Source organism: Melospiza melodia, chromosome 3, assembly GCF_035770615.1.
Source record: "Melospiza melodia melodia isolate bMelMel2 chromosome 3, bMelMel2.pri, whole genome shotgun sequence".
NCBI lineage: Eukaryota > Metazoa > Chordata > Aves > Passeriformes > Passerellidae > Melospiza > Melospiza melodia.
Window position 1 is genome coordinate 46,639,390 of NC_086196.1, and position 22,285 is coordinate 46,661,674.

A 22,285-nucleotide genomic window follows, 5' to 3' on the forward strand; every position below is an offset into this window, starting at 1 on the left:
AACTGACTTAAAAAGCACCATTGAATTCCAGGTTAAATGGTTTCTAGTAAAAAAAACACATCAAACTGGAACATGGTTTTGAACCAATATATTTTTCTATTTTGCAGGTGAAGGAAGTCACACTAACTTCTTAAAAACAGACTGGCTTGTCTTTTTCTTCCTGTTCATACAAAATGTTTCCTGTCAGAGGGATACTTTAGAGTGAGTTAACATAAATACAATTAAGGAGATATTCCAAGATGAAAAATATTACCCTTATTGATTTTACAGACAGTTTGGAGAAGATCCAAGGTTTTCTGTCTGCTAGATGAATAATTAATTTTTAACATTTCTATATAGCTATGCATAGGTAAAATTGTACGAGTTCAACAAATGCACTGGGCTTATTTAATATACTAATAGGATGAAGTGGTGCTTTAGTAAGTTAATAACACTATGCATTTTTAAAATATCATGCTGTTATTGACTGCCTCTGCATCAACATCCACCAGCTCCATAAAAGAAAGATGAAAAATAACAGTGGGAAGTCAATGAAGAGGAAGAAAGCAAAGTTACAAATCTGGAGCAGCATTTAGTTAAGAGCCATAATCACAGTTGTTTCTAGCCTTTAATATTTCCATTTTATGTGATGATTCCTATAAAGCTATGATGATGCTATAAAGCATTCAGAAATGGCTTATTTTATCATTCTCAAAATGTTAATCTAGGCTGGTTTGAAACTTTCAAAAGCTGTCCTGGAGACAGGCTATGGCAGGTCCCACCAGGGATGAAGTTACTCATTTTACTTCATTTCTAAAGCTGAAGATACTTCTCTGTGACTGCAAACAAAATGATACAAAAATGGGAGCTAAGAGCCAAATCCTGCCCCTCCAACTCCTCTAGCCAGTGTTGGGGGAGGATCACCAGCTACCACCCCATCCAATCCATGGGGGTGTGTGGGCAGTGTGTGCAGGAGCTGCCCAACCAGGCACACACAGCAGCAGGAGCTGAGGCAGTGAAGGGCAGATGGCAGTGAGGGGCTGGCACATGCTCCAAGATACCATTTTCTTTAGGAGAGGAGTGCAGTGGCTGTGCTGCAGCTCAGAACAGTCATATGGTTAAGTGGGACTCCCCAGTGAGGGTCCAAGTAGTAGTGCCAAGTGCTATAGCAGGTTTTCACATTCTTGTAGTGAAATTTTCAAATCTTCATCATATGTTGCCTAAAAAAAGCATCTTTGAAGTATTTCAGAGTTTCGTGGAATTCAATGGCATTTTGCAATTAAAGCATAGATCAAGCCCATGTGAAGGATTTCTTAATTGGAAATGGTTCTTGACATTTACTTTTATTGTTTGCAGACCAACATTAGGAGCTGAAACTAATCTTTTAACAAATATAAATAACTTTTCCTTGCTTATATTTTCCTTCCAATCCAAAGAAAAACCCTAAAATCTCCTTCATGTTTCATTTTTAGTCCCCAGAAATCTTTTCCCTTCTCCTTGCGATTTATATGTGACCTTATAAATAAAACAAGTGAACTTCTGAGTCAAACTAATCCATTCTTAAAGATGTCCCTAATTTTCCTGAATGCTAATCGACCTGCATAAGCCTAAACATATGATTCCTTTAATAGAGAGCTGTTGTTTTTCTGTTAGCAAAATATAGGGTGGCATGATGCTATTTTTCTGCATGCAGAGCTCCTACTTGAAATCTGGAGTTTGCAGAAAAATCAATAGTAGAATGTATTAGCAGCCATTAAAATAGTACAGGCAGAGCAGCTGCAGATATTTCATCACGTACTTTGCAATCTTATTTAGAATTTACTAAATATACTGAATCTGAAAAAGGAATCCCTGCATAAAGAGATGTCAAAACCAGTGACTGACAACCTATCTGTGTGGTATCCTGATTTGGCTGCACACCATTATTCAGCTATGCACCATTTTGAACACTTCTAAGCTGCTTCTGTGATTCAGACATTGTGTCCCACTTTCTCTTTTTTTTTTCCTCCATGCAGTCACATTAAGGAAGGAAATATAGCAGCAATGCTAAAGATTTATATTTATAACTACAACTACACTGTGCCTTTAGGCACAATTTCTAGCAAGGAGTGGGGCAGCAGTGGTAAGCAAGGGTAAGCATCAGCACCCTCAGGAATAACCCCTGGGGCACCAGCATGTGTACGTGGCTGCTGGGAACACAAGAGCCAAGAGGGCTCTCACCCCCATGAGCCAGGGGAGAGACCCTGTTTGCCACTTGCCTTTTCAAGGATGACTTGTAAAGCTCTCTGTGCCAGCACATCTCTGCTGGGGATGCACTGAAAGAAGCATGACTCTTCCTGCCCTTGTAATTCTCACATGCACTGTGAGAATTTTTTAAAATATATTCTTCTCAGGGAGGAAGACAGGGGTTCCTTTCTCAGATTCACAAGTAAAGAAAGTTGTTTCTAGAAGCACCCTAAAAAGAGTTTTTAGATTTATGTATACCAAAATACATACTTTAAAATGGGGAAAGGAATTGCATATTAGTACTTTGCTGACATCCTCAGCACATGCTGTCAGACATTAAGAAATGTCTTAAATGTGAAAAATGCCACACAAGTCAGAGCTATACCATGCATAAATTATTCTGTTGTACTTAGATATTTAAAGCCTCCTTGTCAGTGACAGTATTAATTTTTGGGATCCTTTCTGGCTATTCATCAGGGTGAACAGCAATCCAATCCTTCAAGTGTATTTTTAAACTGTATCAGACATTCAGAAATGCTGCTAAGTGCCACAAAATTTTTACATATATACATAATTCTATCTGACATGAAGAAGACAGTATTTTTCATGCTAGTGCCTATGTTCAGATAATCCAGTTTTATCTTCATTTCTATTTAAGGAAATCAAAGCCATAAAACAATCCATTACTGCCTTTTCTATCTAAAGATGAACAAATAGAAAGTCTTCATTATTTTATGTATACTGAAGTAACTCTGAAGCACCCTGAATTACCTTCATTTGCCAACACTAAATATTCGAATGTGCAAGGACACAGGAAAGATAGAAAAATGAAAAACAAGCCTGTATTTCTCCAACATGTTTGTTCAAAGCCTCCTTTTAGCCTGTGTAGATTGAGTTCCATCTGTCCATTAAACAGTGTAATTTAATCCTTACAAACTTCTCTTTTATCAGTGCTTCTACTATCTGTTCCCTGCAAAAAGCCTGGCTTGATGGTTGAGTCATTTTAGATCTTATCTTCTTCCTTTCTTTAACTTGCATTATGCTACTGAGAAAATAAGTGTTACACTCTGTCAGTGCAAAAGTCCACCTAGACCAGTTTCTTGTTTGATTCTGAGGGATGGGGTATACTAAAGAGGGCATTTGTAAAATGGTGCTTTCCTTATGTGATCCTTCCAGACCTCTCTTTTTAAGCCATTGGATTACATCTGTCATGGGGGAAGGCAGGGTCTACAGCTAAGCTTGCAGATCAGGCTCACATTATTGAGGCTGCAGAAACAGATGAGGATGCATGACAGATAAAACATCTGTCTCCTTCTGCTTCTGACCTGGCCATTCAGGCTTCCTGCAACAGGAGCCAGGACAGAGGGACACAGCCTGAAGCCATGACCCATAATAGCCTGAGGAAAGAGACAGCCAGGGACAGGTAAGAATCTAAGAGCTGGGCAGCAATTTTGTGTTACACATTATTGTTGTAGCCCATCTCCAGTGTGCTAGCAGCTGTGTGACACAACCACCTTCTTCCAGGTCATACAGCCTTTCCTAAGGCCTTGCTCTGTGTTATGCTTTGGTATTTCAGTGTCTTACTGTATCTGCAAAGCCTGAAAATCCATGACAGTAGGGCTGGTTGGTGTAGGATTTAGCTTCTCCCTTCAAGCAGCCAGAGGCACCAAGAGCTGACTGTGATATTTCCTCAGCCACAGAGCCAGCCTTGCTGCGAGCGGGACAGAGAACTCACCTATGAGCTACAAAGGTACAGGGATGCTAGAAATGCCCATCCAGTGTAAAATAGACTTGGATTCCATCAATTTGCCTCCTTATCTTTAGGGCACTGTCAAATCTTTGTGCAAAGACCTTGGTTTCCCTTAGAGAAGTCTCTCAAGTACAGGCATGTAATTTATCCAGGCCTGGTATTTTGTCTGCTTTTAATAGCGCTAATTGCTCAATTATTTGCTCCAGTGCATTGGGAAAGCCATTTGGTATGCTACTTCCTTCCACCCCAGGAAAACTATCTCTGCTTTTGTGATGTTATATTCTGCTTTCTTAGAAAATACAAAAAAGAATTATGCTGTACTAGAATCACATTAAGATTTTTCCATAGAATCCATTCCTAGTTCTGTATAGCTACATTTCCCTATGCTTGTATGTTTCTTCAGCAAGCAGAGGTTTGATAATTCTGGTGTTCTTTTTAAATAGTTAGGTGTATTCTAAAGAAGGTTCAGTAAACTGACTGTCAGCATCCATTCCATATCAAATGCAAGTGCATGTATGGCAACCAATTTGAGTAGAGCTGGACGAACAGCACGTAAGTGAAAAGGAAATGGCATTTTGCTGTACCCTGAAATGATTTGAAGGACTGACTAGACAGACTGGTGCTGCATTGTAAGTTTTCAGTATTTGAACTGTGAACTTGGTTTTAAAGGTGGGTTCATGTGAGCACAGAGGTATCAGAACTAACTCATGTTCAGATTGTTCTCCAACTGCAAATGTCAGATTCCCATTTGCATATATTTTGCTATTGTGTATATTAATAGTTACCTTTATAACACCCTGTCCATAAATACTGTATAACTCACAGAAGTGAGTTAAGTTTCATCACAGCACTATTTTCCTTCCTACTTTTTTATTCATCCATATTTAGATAACTAAAAAAAGTAACAGCCTCTTATTTCCCACATACAGCCAGAAAAATAAAAGATATTTCTGGACAGCTGTAAGTGTCCCAACTATATTCCCTACAAATACATTCCCTAGGGGCACAATTTGTGATTCAAAGGGGAAAAAGGACCTCTGTGATATAGATTCCAGCTAAATTTAATGAGATGGAAACAACAGCAAGTACTTAGAACATGCTGTACAGTCTTAAAATAAAAGAGTAATGTTATTTTCCAAATCACATGAATTTATGCAGTTCTGCTTATTATTTGGACAAATACTAAATCATAGTAGCACAACTATAATTCTGCATTACATTTAAAAAGCAAAAATTAATCTTTAATTTATTTGCACAATGCTACTAGGCTGTGGGAGCCCTGGGCAACATGGTCTAGTGGATGGCATCCCTGCCCAAGGTGGGGAGAGTGGAACTAGATGATCTTTGAAGTCCCTTCCAACCCAAGCCATCACTTTATAAATTCTATCTTAACTGATCTTTTTTACTTTTTTAAAAAGAGCCCATTGCTAGCTCATTTTCAGTTTTTTTAAGAGGCTTATGTTTGGAATGCCAAAAAACTCGCTTTTGGGAAGAATAAATATTGCTAGCTGAGAAAAAGCAGGAGTACTGTACCCTGTCAAAGTGATTGAATGATGCTCTGAAGTCATTCATCTGTTCCTGGGTGATACCCTTGGCATCTCTTGTGAGGATCTGAGTCTCAACCTCATTGATAGTTCGAGCAATGGTGGTAAGCAGGAGCTCCCATCCAACACGGATGTGCTATGAGAGAGAAAATTCTGAGTTATTACAGAAGCAAATATATTCTTTTAAGAGTATAAAAAGTACAATAAGAAATAAATCAGCTCTAAATATTTATGTGATACTTTTTCCATACCACTAACTCTGTATTATGACCAAGGATCACTAAAAATAAAAATGGCCTTCAGAAAAATACAAAATTGGTTTCTAAATGGCTACTCCATCACTAAAAAATGAAAATAAATGAAAATAAAGCAAGTCTTATGAGACTGTCAGAAAGCCTGCCAAATTCCCTCTGCTGTGGCAGTCCCTTTAAATCAGGGAAGGTAGTTACACAGCACATGAGGATAGAATTAACTAATAAATAGAAAAGGGAGTAAATGGCTACCTCCATGGTATAGTTGGTGTGCTTGTTGTCAAACACCAGGGCTTCTTGAATAAGCTGATGATCTCCTTCCAGTTTGTCAATATTGTGTTTATAATTAATGATGTTGTGCTCATATTGCTTCAGCTGATTCATCTGGTCCTCCAAAGGCCCTGTCATTTCAATAGAACTGCGGGCAATTTCCTGTCAGAAGAAAAAAAGACACCCCCCAGTCCCAAAAAATTTAAACTTCAGCTGTGCCAATTTGACCAATCTTCACATAAATATGTTGTATTTTTATACTAAGAAGTGACAGTAATAACACCTTCATACAGTGGAGATGAGAGATTTTACTGTAAAAATTACATTTCAAAAGAAATGGGTCACATTTATATCTAGAATTAATGCTGAGACCCCAGTGAACCTGGTATCTTTTCTACAAAAAGCAGAAGCTAAATAGTAATTGGTTAGTGATTGATTTTTCAAAGCTGAATCTCCTGGTCCACCATCAAGGTACCACTTGTACAAAGTTCCACAAAGTTTTAAGAATAATTGTAACGGGTGCTAAATAGTTTAGGCTCAAACAGCTGGCGAACTGTCACTGACTTTGCTGTTGCCCTGTATATAAAGTAAAGATGAAAAAATTAAAAATCACTTTGTTCATCAGCTTTGGCATGAGGGTGTGGCACTCACCTCCATCTTGGTCTGGATCCATGGCCCGATGACGTTGGCCTGAGCAGCAAACTGGCGGCGCAGGCGCTCGTTGGCGTGCTGGCGGGCTAATTCCTCCTGCAAGGATTGATCCCTCTGAGGCACCAGCTGCTTCACCTGTTACAGTGGGAGGGCACTAAAGGTGAGTAGGCACAATTCAATAGTTTAAAAACAAAGAGAACAAGTAAGTCTACAGCTACTAATTTCCATTATTGGTCTGTAGGTTGGTATCAGAAGAACAAGCCAGAATGATAACTGTTTTATTTACAAAATCTGTGCTAACATGAGAAATTTGTAACATGGTCTTAGGCAGCCTGACCTGAGAGACTGACATACAGAGAGAAGAAATTCTCACCTCTGGCTGGATTCAAGTTCAAGACAATTTCACTTTAACTGGTCTTAGAGCAGTTACTTTGTTTTTATTTTGAAAAATGAAAGTGATTTTTCAATCTCTAAGTAATTTTTCTAAGAAAAGACTGTGCAAAACATTTTATTTGAGCACCTCCATTAGAATAGGATAACATGAGACATGTCCTGTCTGTCATGCACATCTGGAGGTCTCTAATTCATTGCAAATGCTTTTGTTTGGTCTACCCTTCTGAATTTCCCAGGGAGATTCTAACCTTAGTCCTTACTGCTTCATTTTTATTACCCATTGAGGATGTGTTCTTGTCCATGTAAGTTTCTGTAATTCTACATTTTACACAATTTACCTGCAGCACATTTTCTGTCTTGGTTCCTAATGAAATTAAATTGGTGTGATTGCTCTAGGTGCCTCTCTTTAATTCCTTCCCAGTACTTTTCAGTTGCTAATGCCAGTTTTAATCTAATTGGACAGAAACATTAATGGTTCCAAAGATGCTGATTTTATACAACATATTTTGAAAAGCAGCATCTGAGTAGAAGAAACACAAAAATTACTCTTTATACTAAGATAAAGAATGCAATCATTTCCTGCACTTTTAACAGCACCCCTAGCCAGGCACCTGCCTCAACACATGCTTCTTTTGTCCTGGCAGAAAGACAAAGAGGACATAGGTAATATTGCATGACAGGAGCAAGGGATATTGTGAAGTGAGCTAGGCAAGCATAAGGAAGAGCATAAGGTACTGTAGAAATTCATTCTGGCATCTGATGATCTAGAATAATTTAGAGATGTATTGTAAAGTTCTCTGAATATTCTCAGTAATTCTCAAGTGGAACAATGTGCTACAATGTCCTTTCTGTATTTAGCAATTTAGCATACGTTACCTTTTCCCACTTGCTGCGAATCTCTTCGACTGTAACAGTGCTGTAAGGATTGGTTGCACTTATTCTCATGCTGTAACTCTGGATGACTTTTTCAACTTCATTCTGGATTGACAGTATGGCCTGTCGTTCACCATCTGCCTCTGGCAAAGTAGCTTTAAACTGATCGTGTGCAGAGATTAAACTCTAAAATCGGAAACAGAGAGGGAAAGCATGAAAAACTCCAACATTTCTTCCAGCATCTGGAAGATCTGCTGTAAATAAGCACAGCTCCTCTTTCAGGCTCTCAAACATCCTGGCTGCTGAGTGTAGATGCAGGAAATAATACAATTACCTGAATTTCCTCTATGCTATGAACAATAAACATGTCCTGTAGGTCTTCCATAGCACCTTCCATCCAGTTGTTGAAAGGAGCAGCTCTTTTGGCAAACTCCAGGTGAAGCTGATCAATTGTTTCAAGCAGTTTCTCTGTCCTCTGTACGGGTTGGGAAAAGTGCATTCTTTTATTATTAGGGCAAGATCTAGCTCCACACATACCACATACCCACCCAGAAACAAAGTCATGCCTCATCTTTTGAAATGCATTTGATTGCATTGACTGATTTCACCACCTGCTTTAAGTATTCCCACTTAAGGCAACAGGACTAATTGCAGTAGTACTCTCATATCCAAAACATTAAAAGGAGTGGGTGTATGCTTGTGAAGTATAATACTAATATTTTAAGTATTTTAATGTGCATATATATTAAGCATTTTTGTTATTGGGATCTATCTGCAAATGAATTAAAATCTGCTCATTTTGATTTGCTAATTTATTTTAAGTACAAAAAGGAAGAATTACATATTTCTCACCCTGGCATTTATGTGTGTGACTTGCTCTTTTCCAAAAGAACAAGGTTTTGCAAAGTATCTCAGTGCTTTGAAATACTCACTACCAAAAATTGACTTACTGCTGGACAGAAAGGTATGCAAGACTGCAAACTCAGACTGGTATGAAAAGGTAACCAACCAATAGCTTTTTTTAGCCTTGCTGGACATCAGATTCCCACAGAGGGGTGCTACAAACCACATGACATTTGTTGCTGCATTAGAACTGTCCGTGGCAGCTCAGTTCTGTCAAGTCTACTCTGAGTAATTCAGTCCATTTGCAAGAGTAACCACACAAAAATTAAAATTATCTGAGGAAAGAGTTTTTTGCTCTTTGGACTCCAAAGTGGATGCTCAAATGCACCATTTCCAGATCTGAAATAAATGGTTCATTTCCCTCTCCCTTCCTCAGCTGAGCTGCTGATCCTTATTATATGGTTTACCTCCAGTGCCTCTCTCCTTTTCTGAGTGAGTGTTCCCAGACTGTCCCATTGGTCACATATCTTTTGACATCTATCATTGACACTTGCAGCATCATGGTAGTCCAGTTCACTAGGAAAGAGCAAAGGCAAAACTCTGTGTGACTTTTTGAAAGACAGGAGCAGTGTCCACACATCCACTGGCCCTCAATAATTTAATTCTTCCCCTCTTCTTTGCAATATTTCTCCTAAGGTAAGCAAGTGTTGCAGTACAGACATTGTGTTTAGGCATTCAGCATTTCAGGAAGCACAGCAAAGGAATAGGATCAATCCCCTCTGTTCTGAGAAAAATCAAGTGACACCCAGGTATTAATCACAATTAAGGTGTCCAAACATCTTTGTCTTAGCTATTCCTGTGGCACAAGCAATTTGATCCCCTGATGGCCAGAATGTTTCAGTCTTGGTCTTTAACAAGTTTGCAAAGATTGGTACCTTTTTAAATTAATTGGCCTGAAATATCTATGTTGTTTTAAATAATCCAATGATCCTTTCCTTATATGCTTTGAAATTATTTAACTTGAGAAATACAAATCAGGTTGCATTCAAAGCATAACCTCTCACAAGCGTGGCAGTACTTATAGGGGCTCCCAGGATCTGGGGAGCAGAGAACAATTTTCATCTTCCTCTCCAGGATCTCCTCACAGATCTCCCCAGAACTGGCTGCTTCAGAGAACAGGGATCTCCAGACCCACATATGCCACCAGGATGAATGAGTGCATTCACAAAGGACAGCAGTTACCATTGCTTTTTCACCTGCTTAATAGGCTAGTATCATCCTGAAGAAAGCAACTTACTATTCAGCCTGAGACTGGAATAAATTTTTGAGGTTATGTCCTGAGATTCTGGACTGACTCTGCTTCAAACTGAACTTTTGATCTCAGTGGCAAATGAAAATCATCCATAACACATGTGTTTGACACTTTGGAAACTCCCTTTTATTGGTGCATCACCATCCATTGAATTTAGCTCTTGGCTTTGCCTTGAGAACACTCTGCCCAGTACTAAACGTTACAGGGGCTGTAAATATGTGACACATGGCAATAATCAATCTAAGGTTTACTTTGAGGCTTGAACAAGACAGCAAGTGCTGATAGAATTTGTTCCCTTTTTGTTCGAGCATTCTTCTCTAGGCAATTGGCAAGAGGAATGAACAGATCACACTGCCAGTAATACAGAGAGTCACAGAGGACAAAATGAGAACAGAGGCAGCTTTCCTCTGTGAAGCCAGAGGCCAGAAGCCAGCAGCTCTGTAGGCCAGGGGCAGTGTTCATGTTGCTTCTTCTAAGCCCAGTCAGAGCAATCTGGTTTGGGAAAAAGCTGAGAAGTATGAGAAGCATTCTGTTTAAAAGAAGCTTCAGATTGACTGCTGAAAGTCAAGAATAGTAAAACAGGTAAAAAAATACCATAACAGAATCACAGAATTACAAAATGACATAGTGGGTCAGGTTGGAAGAGACTAGAGTGGGTCATCCTAGAGCATATATTGCAGGATTGAGGCCAGGCAGTTCTTAAATATCTCAGTGAGGGAGACTACACAACCTCTTCTGACAACCTATTCCACTGCTTAGTCACTCTCACAATGAAGAAGTTCTTCCTCATATTCGGATGGAATTTCCTGTGCATCAGTTTCTGCCCATTGCCTTTTGTCCTATTGCTCAACCCCACTGAGAAGAGCCTGGCTCTTGGCACCCTCCCTTTGGATGCTGATAGACATGGATAAGGTCCCTTCTCAGTCATCACTTCTTGAGGCTGAACAGGCCCAGCTCCCTCAGCCTTTCCTCATAAGAGAGATGTTCTAGTCCCCTCACCATCCCTGTATCCCTCCACTGGCCTGCTCCAGGAGCTCCATGTCTCTCTTGTACTGAGGATCCCAGAACTGGACCCAGCATTCCAGATGTGCCTCACCAGGGTTGAGTAGAGGGGCAGGATCACCTCCCTCGACCTGCTGGCAATGCTCTTCCAAATCCATCCCAGGAGACCTTTGGCCTTCTTGGCCATGAGGACACACTGCTGGCTCTTGGACAGCTTGCTGTCCACCAGGACTCCCAGGTCCTTCTCCTCAGAGCTGCTTTCCAGCAGCTCAGCCCCCAGCCGGTGCTGGTGCAGGGGCTTTTCCTCCCCAGGTGCAGGACCCTGCTCGTGCCTTTGACAAATTTCAGTCAGTTCTTCTCTGCTCGGCTCCCTTCCCTGCCCAGCTCCTTCCAAAGGACTGCACAGCCCTCTGGGGTACTGCCCCCTCCTCCCAGCTTTGTGTGGTCAGTGAACCTGCTGAGGAGGCACCTGCCCCTTCACCTGAGGCATTGATGGACAAGGTGAACAGCACTGGGCCCAGTGCTGGACCTTGGGCAACACCACAAGTGACAACACAACCATGTGCCACTGGGTACAACCCTCTGGGATCTGCCATTCAGACAGTTCTGAATGCACCTCACTGTCTGCTCATCCAGCCTGCACTTCCTGACTGTGCCCATGAGGATGTTGTGAGGGATGGGGTTGAAAGCCCCACTAAAGTCAAGAGAGGCAAAACCCACTGGTCTTCCCACATCCATCCAGGTAGTTGACTCATTGCGGAAGGCAACCAGGTTGGTCAAGCGTGATTTACCTGACTACTCCTGATCACCTTCCTGTCTTCCCTGGCTAGAGATGGCCTCCAGAATCAGACACTCCATCACCTTGCCAGGGATTGATACAAGGCTGGAGGCTGGTAGCTCTCTGAGTCCTCTTTCTTGCCATTGCTGAAGACCAGGGTGACATTTTCTTCCAGTCCTCAGGCCCCTCTCCTGACTTTCAAAGATCATCATGAGCAGGCTCACTACGGTATCCAACAGTTCTTTTAGCATTCATGAATGCAGCCCATCAGAGCCTATAGAATTGTAAGATGTCAAGTTTGCCTAGGTATTCTCTAATCCAATCCTCTAAACAAGTTTAAAAAATAACAAAAAAACTCAGAATTGTGAAAGTAAACTCTCATATGTAAAGAGAAAACTGCCAGCAAGTCACACTGTACAAGGGCTCCTTAACTGGAAAACTCACTCCCTTCTTTGGAAGCCTTTTCAGTAGCCTTCAAGGGGTAAAACAAAAGTCACCTATCTGCTAAGAAATTTTAAGTTAGAAGTGTAGAGTCTTGGATGAAACAGGCTGACATTGATTTTGCTGTCAGGAGCTTTTGGCTGAAAGTTGGGGGTTTTTTCATTATAGCATATTAAGTTTATTAGATTATGTTCCTGAGTGAGCAAACTTTATTTTTGCTTCAATGGATCACTTATCCCCTTTTGTCAATTAAGGGTAAGGGCAGGTGTCCTTCCATGAAAGTGAGGGACTGATTGTACCAGCTGTGGTCAAAGTCCTGGAAGGTGATACACCACCTTCCTCCACAAGCTCTGCCAGGGAGATTCAGTCATTCCCTGTGAGATCTCTACTATCCTGTTCCTCCCAGGGATATGTGCTGCGAACAAATAGGTAGGAGAATAACATCAAAACAACTTTCAAAAAGGGCACCCATGGTGCTAACTAACTAAATCCTACGTTAGTTTACCAAGTGGCATTAAGCAGTGTAGCTCCACTACCTTTCTGGGCCTGCTGTTTTTTACTTCAAGTAAGTGTATTATAGGTATCAAAGAACATTTTTCTGCTCAAAGCAGGAGCAGAGGAAGTAATAACTCAAAGATTAATTAGCTGGAAATAAAACACAGACTTACATTCCCTGTTCTATTAATTTTTGTATCTTTCTCAACGTTGAGGAGACTGATTTACATTTTATAAAAATTTTTACTTTGCAGTGCGTGAAGTATTGCTTCTCATGTGTTACAGACTTTCTGAGAGAAGAATCTTTCTATTTGTTTGGCCACTTGAAACCTACAGCCTTTGGAATTTAAAAGTCATTAAGTTACCACTACTGATTTTCTGAGCAACTCAATCTTCTCTGTCAAAAATTAAAAATTCAGGCAAATTTTGACCTGATCCAGAGAAGCACTTAAGTGTGAGCTCACTTTGGGAACAGTGATAGTGCCACAAAAATAACCTGCTGAGCAACGTGTTTTAGCATTGCTTCAGAACAAGGCTCATGTTAACCATGCACATAAGCACAATTTGAGCCCAGGTCGCCAGAATCAAAATTACTCTAAAATCAGTCTTACAGGTAATGGTCTGCTTGGCTGAAAATCAGTCACTGTACTACAAGTGACGGATATACAAGAAACTACTTTCCAAAATTTTTGTCTTGGTGGTTGAAAACATTGAAATTAGCACATAAGATCATAAATCAATATGGGTTTTTATAGCACAGCTCACTCAAATGAGCATTTATTATGTCATAAATGGCAAATCTCATTTTAGAAATGCCTGTCCCCTTCAGCTTTGTATAAAGCCCTATCCAAGCCCTGTCATGCCTCTTTGCCAAGGAATATCTAAGTTTATGTAGGCTGGGAACACAACAATCTTATAGCAGCATCCTGGCTGGAATTGCCTGTTTGCATACACACACAAATTCTCTATTAAATAGCATCAATCAACAAGCTTTAGCAACTTTAACCTTAAGCACACAGTGGACTGAGCTGTAGCAGAAATACCAGGACAGGAAACTCTAACTAGTAGAGTTCAAGGTCATACAGCAATAGTTCTCCTTTGAAATTACAATTTTAGGCATCCAAGAGATTGATTAAAACAAAACGTGGAGGTGTACTGACTTGGAATTTAGACACAGACGATGATGCTTTCTGTAAGGGCCTGCTCCAGTGATGAGGAAAAAAAGCAGTCAACCCACCAACCAAACAAAGGAAAATCAAGAAATAAATACCCACACTGACTTCAACAGGCTTTGTATCAGATGCCAATGCACATTTCTTAGCATTCAGATATTAGTCCTTCTTTAAAAATATGGATTAAGAAAGAAATTAGCATTTTCCTCCATAATTTTATTGTGGGAGGAATTATGTATAAATAATTAAAATCAGTATTTAAATAGAAGCTGCACATTTGCTTGCAGCCAGTGATAAAACCTGACCTTTATGACCTTTAATTCAGTGTTCCCCATGGGCATTAAGCCTAATTCAGTTACACAGCCACAGTGAAAAATCAGGCACTGATAACACCATTGTATACAGAAGCAGAGAAGTCAAATTAGAGCATCTCTAAATGCAATCAGCTTTCAGCACCTTTGCAGCCCAGGCCACAAATAACTTGTTTTACTTCACACAGCAAATTACTGAAACAACTGAGAAGAGACACTCCCAAAATAGACAGGATACAGTGCTCACTGGCGTCACCAGAGGTAAAGGACACAGGGTTCAAACACTGGTAAGCAGATGCTGTGCTATGTATGCTACATTCCCAAAGTTTCTCATCATTCATAAAGCTGAAACTGAAGTAGCAATGATTAGGTGTTACAGAAACCTTCTTTAGTATAAAGAGAAACAAATCTCGGGGCAATCCCAAGCACAAATAGAGGCTGGGTAGAGAATGGATTGAGAGCAGCCCTGGGAGGAAGGACTTGGGGATGTTGCTTGACAAGAAGTTAAAAATGACCCAGCCATGGGCACTCCCAGCCCAGAAAGTCAAACGTGTCCTGGGCTGCATCCAAAGCAGTGTGGGCAGCAGGGCCAGGGAGGGAATTCTGCCGCTCTGCTCTGGTAAGAGCCTACCTGGAACCCCGCATCCAGCTCTGGGATCCCCAGAGAAGACATGGACCTGTTGGAGGAGGTCCAGAGAAGGGACACAAAGATGATCAGAATAGTGGAGCATCTGTCCTAAGAAGACAGGCTGAGAGAGTTGAGGCTGTCCAGACAAGGAGGTTTTGGGGATATCTTATGGCAGCCTTCCAGTGCCTAAAGGGGACTTATAAGAGAGATGGAGAGGTACTTTTAATGAGGACAAGGGGGAATGGCATTAAACAGGAAGAGGGCAGGTTTGGACTGGATATTAGGAAGAAATTCTTTACTGTGAGGGTGGTGAGGCACTGGAACAGGTTGCCTGGAGAAGCTGTGGATGTCCCATACCCAGAGGTGTTCAAGGCGAGGGGCTTTGAACAACGTGATCTAGTGGAAGATGTCCCCGTCCACGGTAGGGGTCTTGGAACTAAATGATCATTAAGGTCCTTTCCAACACAAGCCATCCTATGAAGTAACTCCACAGCAGAGATCAAGGCATGCCAGAAAGTGTTTCATAATCTCACACATTCAGGGCAATCTCCATTCTCTGTGGCTTTTTCTGATTTCTTTCACATTAACCAAAGCACAGTACTTAGTCTGCCCACTATGCTTAATTTTTCTTCCTTTAAATAATCCCGAAGATGGAATTTTTCTTTTAAATCCATTGGAATTACACAATTACTGTAAGTGCTGCTGCTATCAGATATGATACACTACATTTTTCGACAAGTATCTGATTTTTAATTGTTAATGAAGATGGAGCTGTTTGTGAGTCATGGTCCTTCACAAAGTGAAAAAAGGGCATGTTTCTAAGATTTCATTTCTCAGCAGTAACTGTTCTGCCAGTTCAAGGTGAGAAATTGAAACTTGGAGAGCTTCAAGGAAGCCAAGGGCAGGAATCTGAGAGCAAATTATTTCGTTTCCAGCGCCCCTTCTGTAAAATGGAGACAATGGCAATTCCAAATATAATATCAAGAGATTGTGAAAATAAGCACATTAGAGACAGTTAAATCTACAGGAAGTCAGTGCATTACCCACTATTACAGAGATAATAAAGGGATGTGAAGCATTTTGAAAGGACCAATATTCTTGTGAAGATACTTGATCTGTAATTTGTGTAAGTGAAATTATTTTCTAAGTTAAACAACTCATAGCCTGTACCTCTCCAGGATTCCCATCAACCCACAACGAACTCATGGGTAGAGCTAATCTAAAATATTACTGTAAAGTCAAGTTGAAAATGTTTCTTTTCAAATAGTTTTGTTCAGTTGAATATCTATATTTGGTTGGGGGTAAGGGGGAGATGAGGGAAAGGTCTCAGTGACCAGCTCAGATAATATACTTATGAAGCTATGCCTGGAATTCCTTCGTTGGTACCTATGACACTATCAAATTCATTGGAAAGAGTTTATCGCAAAGTTAAATGTCAGCAGCTGCAAGCCTTTAAATGGAACATACTTCAGCTCCTGGGCAATGGCAGCGATCTGTTCCACCCTGTCCTGGTGAGCAGCCAAATCGCTCTCAAAAGCTTCATGTTTCCTTAACATGGCACGGACTTCTGTCAGAGAGGCAGACTCGTAATCCTTCTGAAGCAAGGTCTGCTCTTTGCCTGAACGGGGAAATAAAAATATTACTCATTTTTTAGCAATTTATTTGTTAGGAAAATTGTAAATTTAATCAACTTTTTAGTTGAGGCATGGTGAAAATCAACTGTATGAAATTAAATCCCACCCCCACTGAAATCAGCAGCAAATTGTCAGCACATGTTAATTAGAAACTTATATTTTTAAAGCTCTCATAGTAATGTCCTGGGTTTTGCATAGGCAGCTTATACAGGTCTAAAATAGTGAGTACTACGTTGCTGGAGAAACTGGCATAAAAATGGTATATTAGCAAAAACTGTATCTCTAAACCACTGTGATAATTTTTTGTAGAATACACTTTAAAAACCCAGAAATTACACTGCTATGCTCAGCTTCACTCTTACTAATGATCTGTTATTCTTTTTTTATGTTCTGCCTTCAATTCATTAGTCATTTCATCACTTAAAAAAAAATAAACCTGAGATGTGTGACTGCCTTTTGTATTGAACTCTGAATTTTAAGTGGAAAATGCCAACTCATCTACAAAAGGCTAGAGAAACAAAGATTAAGTAGAAACTGAAATATTATTGCTGAGTAGCTCCTATGTTGGTCAACTGAATCCACACAGACAGGCCCTGCAGCTGCACTCACCACATGGCATTTGCAGCTCTGTGAGTCCTAGAGCCAGAAGCAACTATTGTTCCACTTGCTGTGTACCAGCTTACGTGAAGTTTTCCCTACACAACAGCTCTGACTTGTCACCATGAGGAGTTTATGCTCAGAAAATCAGCTCTCAGGGCTGTAGTTTCCCTTCTAATATCTGCTTGGCAACCATTTACAGACTTGCATGCTTCCAGCAACTGTAAGAGGATGGACTCTGATTCATTTTCACAGTGTCAAAAAAATCTAGCTGGGAAAAGCCAGAAGCATGGCAGAAACAGGAAGACAGTCGTCAGGATGATAGAGCAGACCTACGTTTAATAGGCCCCAACAAAACTGAACGTCACTGTGAGGTCCTACAGGTGTCACAACTACAGGTAAGGTTAGGTTACCATTAGAAGCCAGAACTATTAATAGTTTATAATTAAGAGTTTGGAGCAAAGCAGACACAAGTCCAGCATCATGTAGTTTATCTGGACTATTCAGAACATCATGGTGACCAAATAATAATAAACTCAGAATATTTCTGTTAAGAATTCCACACTCAGCCAGTGGTATGACTGCATTCCTGGTGTACAACTGTGTAGGAATGCATTAGCAGTAATGGCCTCTATTCAAATGCAGAATATCCCATTAAGTTTGACTCACTGCCTCAAGTATGATTTTTACAGTTACATCTCATTAGCAACATGCCAACAAGTTAGGACCATGACTACAGTCAACAAAACCTGACATTTTATCTGTTGTTATTATTTTAGATTGTCTGAAATTGTCCAAACTACTTATGAGAGAGTTTGTAGCTGGCAAATACTCAGCACTGACAGTTCAACTTCAAACATTACAATACTAAAAATGTTAAAAGCCATCTCTCCTCACCATATGCCCACTGTTCATGAGTGGAAGCCTTCTGCCTAAATTTCTCAGCCAAGTGTTCCAGTCTTTCCAGTCGCCGTATTTCATTCAGCAGCCACTCTTCATAGCCTTTCTCAGCTTGCTCAAGTCTCTGCCAAGCGCCGGCAATATCCTGTGAAGAGAATACACGGGAGAGATGGATGAAACTTTAATCTCTTTTTATCTAAGTTTACACATTTTTGATTCATTCACAATTTGGCTTCAAAAAGAGAAGTTTTTATGTGCAGATTTTGTAAAATCACAGAGTTATATAAAACATTGTCAGGGCGTTGTGTTTTAGTGTGGACACCTGCTCCTCATAGTGTGTTGTGTTCAGGGGCATTTATGAAAGGAGCCCCTATAGAAATGGTTTCCAAGCATGGCTACAGGTCCAATGTCTTCACAATATATTGCTTTTACCTCCCATTTTACAATGTGTGCGTTCTTTTACAATATATCTATGCGTTATCAAAATGAAAGTGCTTTGCTTTCACAAGTGAACAATAGCAAGATAATTACTATCAAGAGGATTTGGTGCATGTTTTACCTGGAACACAAATTCATTTCACTTTCTGTGGTATACAAAGTTTTGTGAGCTTTCTTGCAAACTCAAAAGACGTGAGTGGGAAGCTGAAGGGACAGGGCCCTTATTTTCTGCATATGGAGAGTGAGCAATAACCCTTTCCAGACAGAGCAATTTTTTTTGTTTATGAAAAACAAAACACAATGATAGAATTGAGTTCAGAAACAGGTTTGCTGTATTCCACAGGAAATGTTTTCACCCAGTCAAGTCACAGTACTTATCAGCAGATGAGAATTCTTGGTACAGACTATTCTTATCTTCATAGACATAAGAGAAAAAACAGAATAGAAAAAATGTAGAAACACATATTGAGCAATGTCTGTTTGTTTGATGATTAAAATGTCAGTGAAACAACTGAGTTTTGCTTAAATAAGCAATCATTGGCCCAATGATACACGAGTATTGATAACACTGCCAAAGGAAGCTCTCTATCGTCTTGCATCTCCAGCTAATTTGCTTTTGGGAAAGCCTTCAAAGAAGCAGGAGCATGCTTATTAGAAAGCAAGATTCTGGAACAAAAGGGAATGTGTAAAAGGAGTGTGGTATTGAAAAAGTACAACAAACTGATGTTTCTGAGAATGACTTAGAATGGCTTTTCAATCCCTCACATTGGCATTTTTGGGAGATCATTGATGAAACAAACAGAATATTAAAGCCTCCTTTACTTACTGAAACCATTTTCCCCTCTGATGGCATGAAAGCAGGCCTATTGCTGATTCTCAGTTTTGTCTGCAGGGTGTTGAAATTGATCTCCAGCTGACATTTCTCCTGGACTTTGGGAGGTTTGTGCTTGCGGCGGTAGTCCCGGAAGTCCTCTAATTTCTTCTGCATAGCCTGCATTGTTTTTTCTGGGGTCCTGTTTTCCAGCCAAGGAATTGTCCGGCGAATCCATTCCAAAAGCTTTCAAGCCAACAAAAACAAGTCAAATAAAGGCAATGGAAAAACAACCAAAAAAAAGATTATATCAAACATACAAATCTTAAGTTTGTTCTGTTTTAATATCATTGACTTCTGTTAGTACTGATGCCTTAATAGTGAGTAAGCACAAGATATCAAGACATTCAAAGCTAAACAATATTTTTATACTGTATTGCTTTATACAAATAACAACTTTGCCCAGATATTCCAGGTATTTCTAGAAATAACATGATTTTCAGAAAGATAAACACACATCTAAGGTTCCTTTAATTACTCAAAATCTCAGCTACCCAGTATCAACTGCCACTTTCAAAACTACTGGTCTTAGATTTTCGGGTTTGTCATAGTTATGGGATCAGGACAAAAACCAGGCTGAGGTCATATAAAAATCTTCACTCAGAAGGCCATTAGTGCAAATTTAAATACAGAAAGTAGTATGGTCATTTCAGTTTATTTTTGCAGATTAAGCAATAAAAGATAAGAGAGCTCTCATTTGTGCACTCTACATTTGTAGTCCTGCTCAGCAGATTTGTCATTAAACTAGAAAGGACAGGAGGAGCACATTCATGTGTACATTCATCTGCTGTCCTTGCTCACAGATGGATTGTGAACAACCTGGCAGACCCTCTCCAGGTGTGCTCTGCAGTACACAAAGCCAAGGGCCTTACTTGATCTGGTATGTTTCCCATGTGGTCAAGGATGGCTGTCTTTGAAGCTTAGAGAAACAGGAAGCCTGGTCTTGGGGCAGATGGATGGCAATCCTCAAGTCAACCTTTTGGGCACCTTAACAAGACTGACTGATTTGCTACAGGTCACACAGGAAGTCTGTGGCAAAGGAGTCACCCAAAACTCGATACCTTGGGCATTGGCTTTGAAACTTGCCACTTTGAGATTTACCCTCACAGTGTCTCTGCTCTTCTGTCTTGAAGAGAGTGCACACATCTTTCAGCTTTCAATATTTCATGAACATTGTTGTCACCACATTCCAGATAGAGCATCCTTACCTCACTTGCTAGTCTCTCATACTCTTCCATCAACCTCTCATTTTCCTGATTCACAGCAAGCACCTTACAGATCCGGTTAGCTGCAGTCTCAGCCTGTAACACACAGCAAATAAGCAGAAAATATTCATAAACACATTCTGAGAAAGGTGTAGGCTTGGAGAAAGAGAGAAAATGTGGCTGCTGCAAATAAAAGATCGCCATTTTTTTTATAACTGGTCATTTATACTCCTATGTTGCTTAGATACTCATTTTCCCTCCTTCTGCAGCCATAGATTCCAATGGCCTGAATGAGGCATGGATCAGCACAGAGGTCCCCTTGTTGTACAATGAAGCCTTATTATACAGTTGTCTAATAAATATTTTCTTTTTAAAAACAACTTAGGCCATTCTTCTAGATATCCTATTTGGTTATTTTTTAAAGTCATATCCAAAAAGTATTAGATTTGTTAGCCACACTGGATAGACACCACATGTGATGCAGGAGTCTCAGACCATTCTATATCTGCATATCAAATGTACAACCTTTGAGACTAAGTGCAGCTCAACCACTGACAGCAAATCTTTTCACGTCTCCCAACAAATTTATATGTGAAGGCTCTGTGTAGCTCTGTCATATTTTAAATTTACTAGTTTGCTACAACAAAGCAGTACCTTCATTAAAATATGACTCCGGAGTATATCTAATCAAAGAAATATCCATGTAGACTCCTGTGTTACAGAGTATTTGGAATTCCCCTTTTGCATGAATAGCAAAACCCTCCTGCCCAGGAATGAGAGAGTGCAACAGCACAGCTGTGCTGTGGTAAGGTACAGGGGACCTAGCAGACAGGAAGGGAAATTCAGTCGTGAGGATCAAGGGAAAATATCAGCTACTTTAAAGGATTGTTGCTTTTTGTGTAACGTAAATTGGATTATGTCCATTTGTAGTCTAGAAATGTATGAAAGAGAAGAGTGGGAAGTGCCACATTTATAAGTGAGTATCTCATTAATTACATGAACATCTGCTGCTGATGTTCATGCCTTTTATACTAGTACTTCCATCCACAAATAATTCTGTCAGCTTCAGTGAGAACCAGGCACAAAAACTGTGTTGGATGTCTTCTGTGCCTTTCTGTCTCTTTGGCCATCTTTGAAAAATCTAGCCCTAAATTACTACTCAGCATGCGTAAGTCTCAGTCTCCAAAAGTCAAACATTCTGTTATGTAGCAAACACATAAGATGTTGTAGCAACAAGCAACAACACTTAATATCTTCAAATCAGTGTTTTCTGAAACAGTCCTTATAATTATCAAATAAAGACCCAAAATTAGAAACAGAATGCACATTTGAATTAAAGAAGTTAACTTGTTACACAACATTTAACTAAAGCAGCTTTGAGAGTTGGTTAAAAACAAATATTAGTGCTCAAGTGATACTTGCAAATGTTAATTAAAACCACATAGTACTAAATTAGTTGAGGTTGGTTTTTTTAATAAACTAGTGGAAATGTGAAACAACCAGTCAAAAAACACAGCAACCTGAAGAGACAGTTGATCTGTACCTGCTCTGCTCCAGCAAAAGCATGGTAGAAGCAGGACACATATGTCATGATAGCTCTCTCATCAGGTTTGGGAGTGTTCACAATATCTACAAGAGGGGGGAGAAATTAAAATAAAAAAAGAAAAAAAAAAAGTCGAGGAGTAGAAAATAGGATGAATAAATAAATGCATCACTTCATG

General features: G+C 39.9%; 1 protein-coding gene across 1 annotated transcript in view; it reads right to left on the reverse strand.

Annotated features, from left to right (window-relative positions):
* The window catches only part of ACTN2 (actinin alpha 2), a 67,643-nt gene that overhangs the window by 5,667 nt on the left and 39,691 nt on the right, over window positions 1-22,285 (reverse strand). The window contains exons 8-18 of the mRNA XM_063151594.1: window positions 22,108-22,193; window positions 20,568-20,660; window positions 19,315-19,545; window positions 18,048-18,195; window positions 16,387-16,537; window positions 9,248-9,356; window positions 8,272-8,412; window positions 7,941-8,123; window positions 6,672-6,806; window positions 6,003-6,182; window positions 5,489-5,635 (exon numbers count right to left, since the gene is read on the reverse strand). Coding sequence (XP_063007664.1) covers window positions 5,489-5,635; window positions 6,003-6,182; window positions 6,672-6,806; window positions 7,941-8,123; window positions 8,272-8,412; window positions 9,248-9,356; window positions 16,387-16,537; window positions 18,048-18,195; window positions 19,315-19,545; window positions 20,568-20,660; window positions 22,108-22,193 — 1,604 coding nt within the window. The remainder of the gene's footprint in view (window positions 1-5,488; window positions 5,636-6,002; window positions 6,183-6,671; window positions 6,807-7,940; window positions 8,124-8,271; window positions 8,413-9,247; window positions 9,357-16,386; window positions 16,538-18,047; window positions 18,196-19,314; window positions 19,546-20,567; window positions 20,661-22,107; window positions 22,194-22,285) is intronic.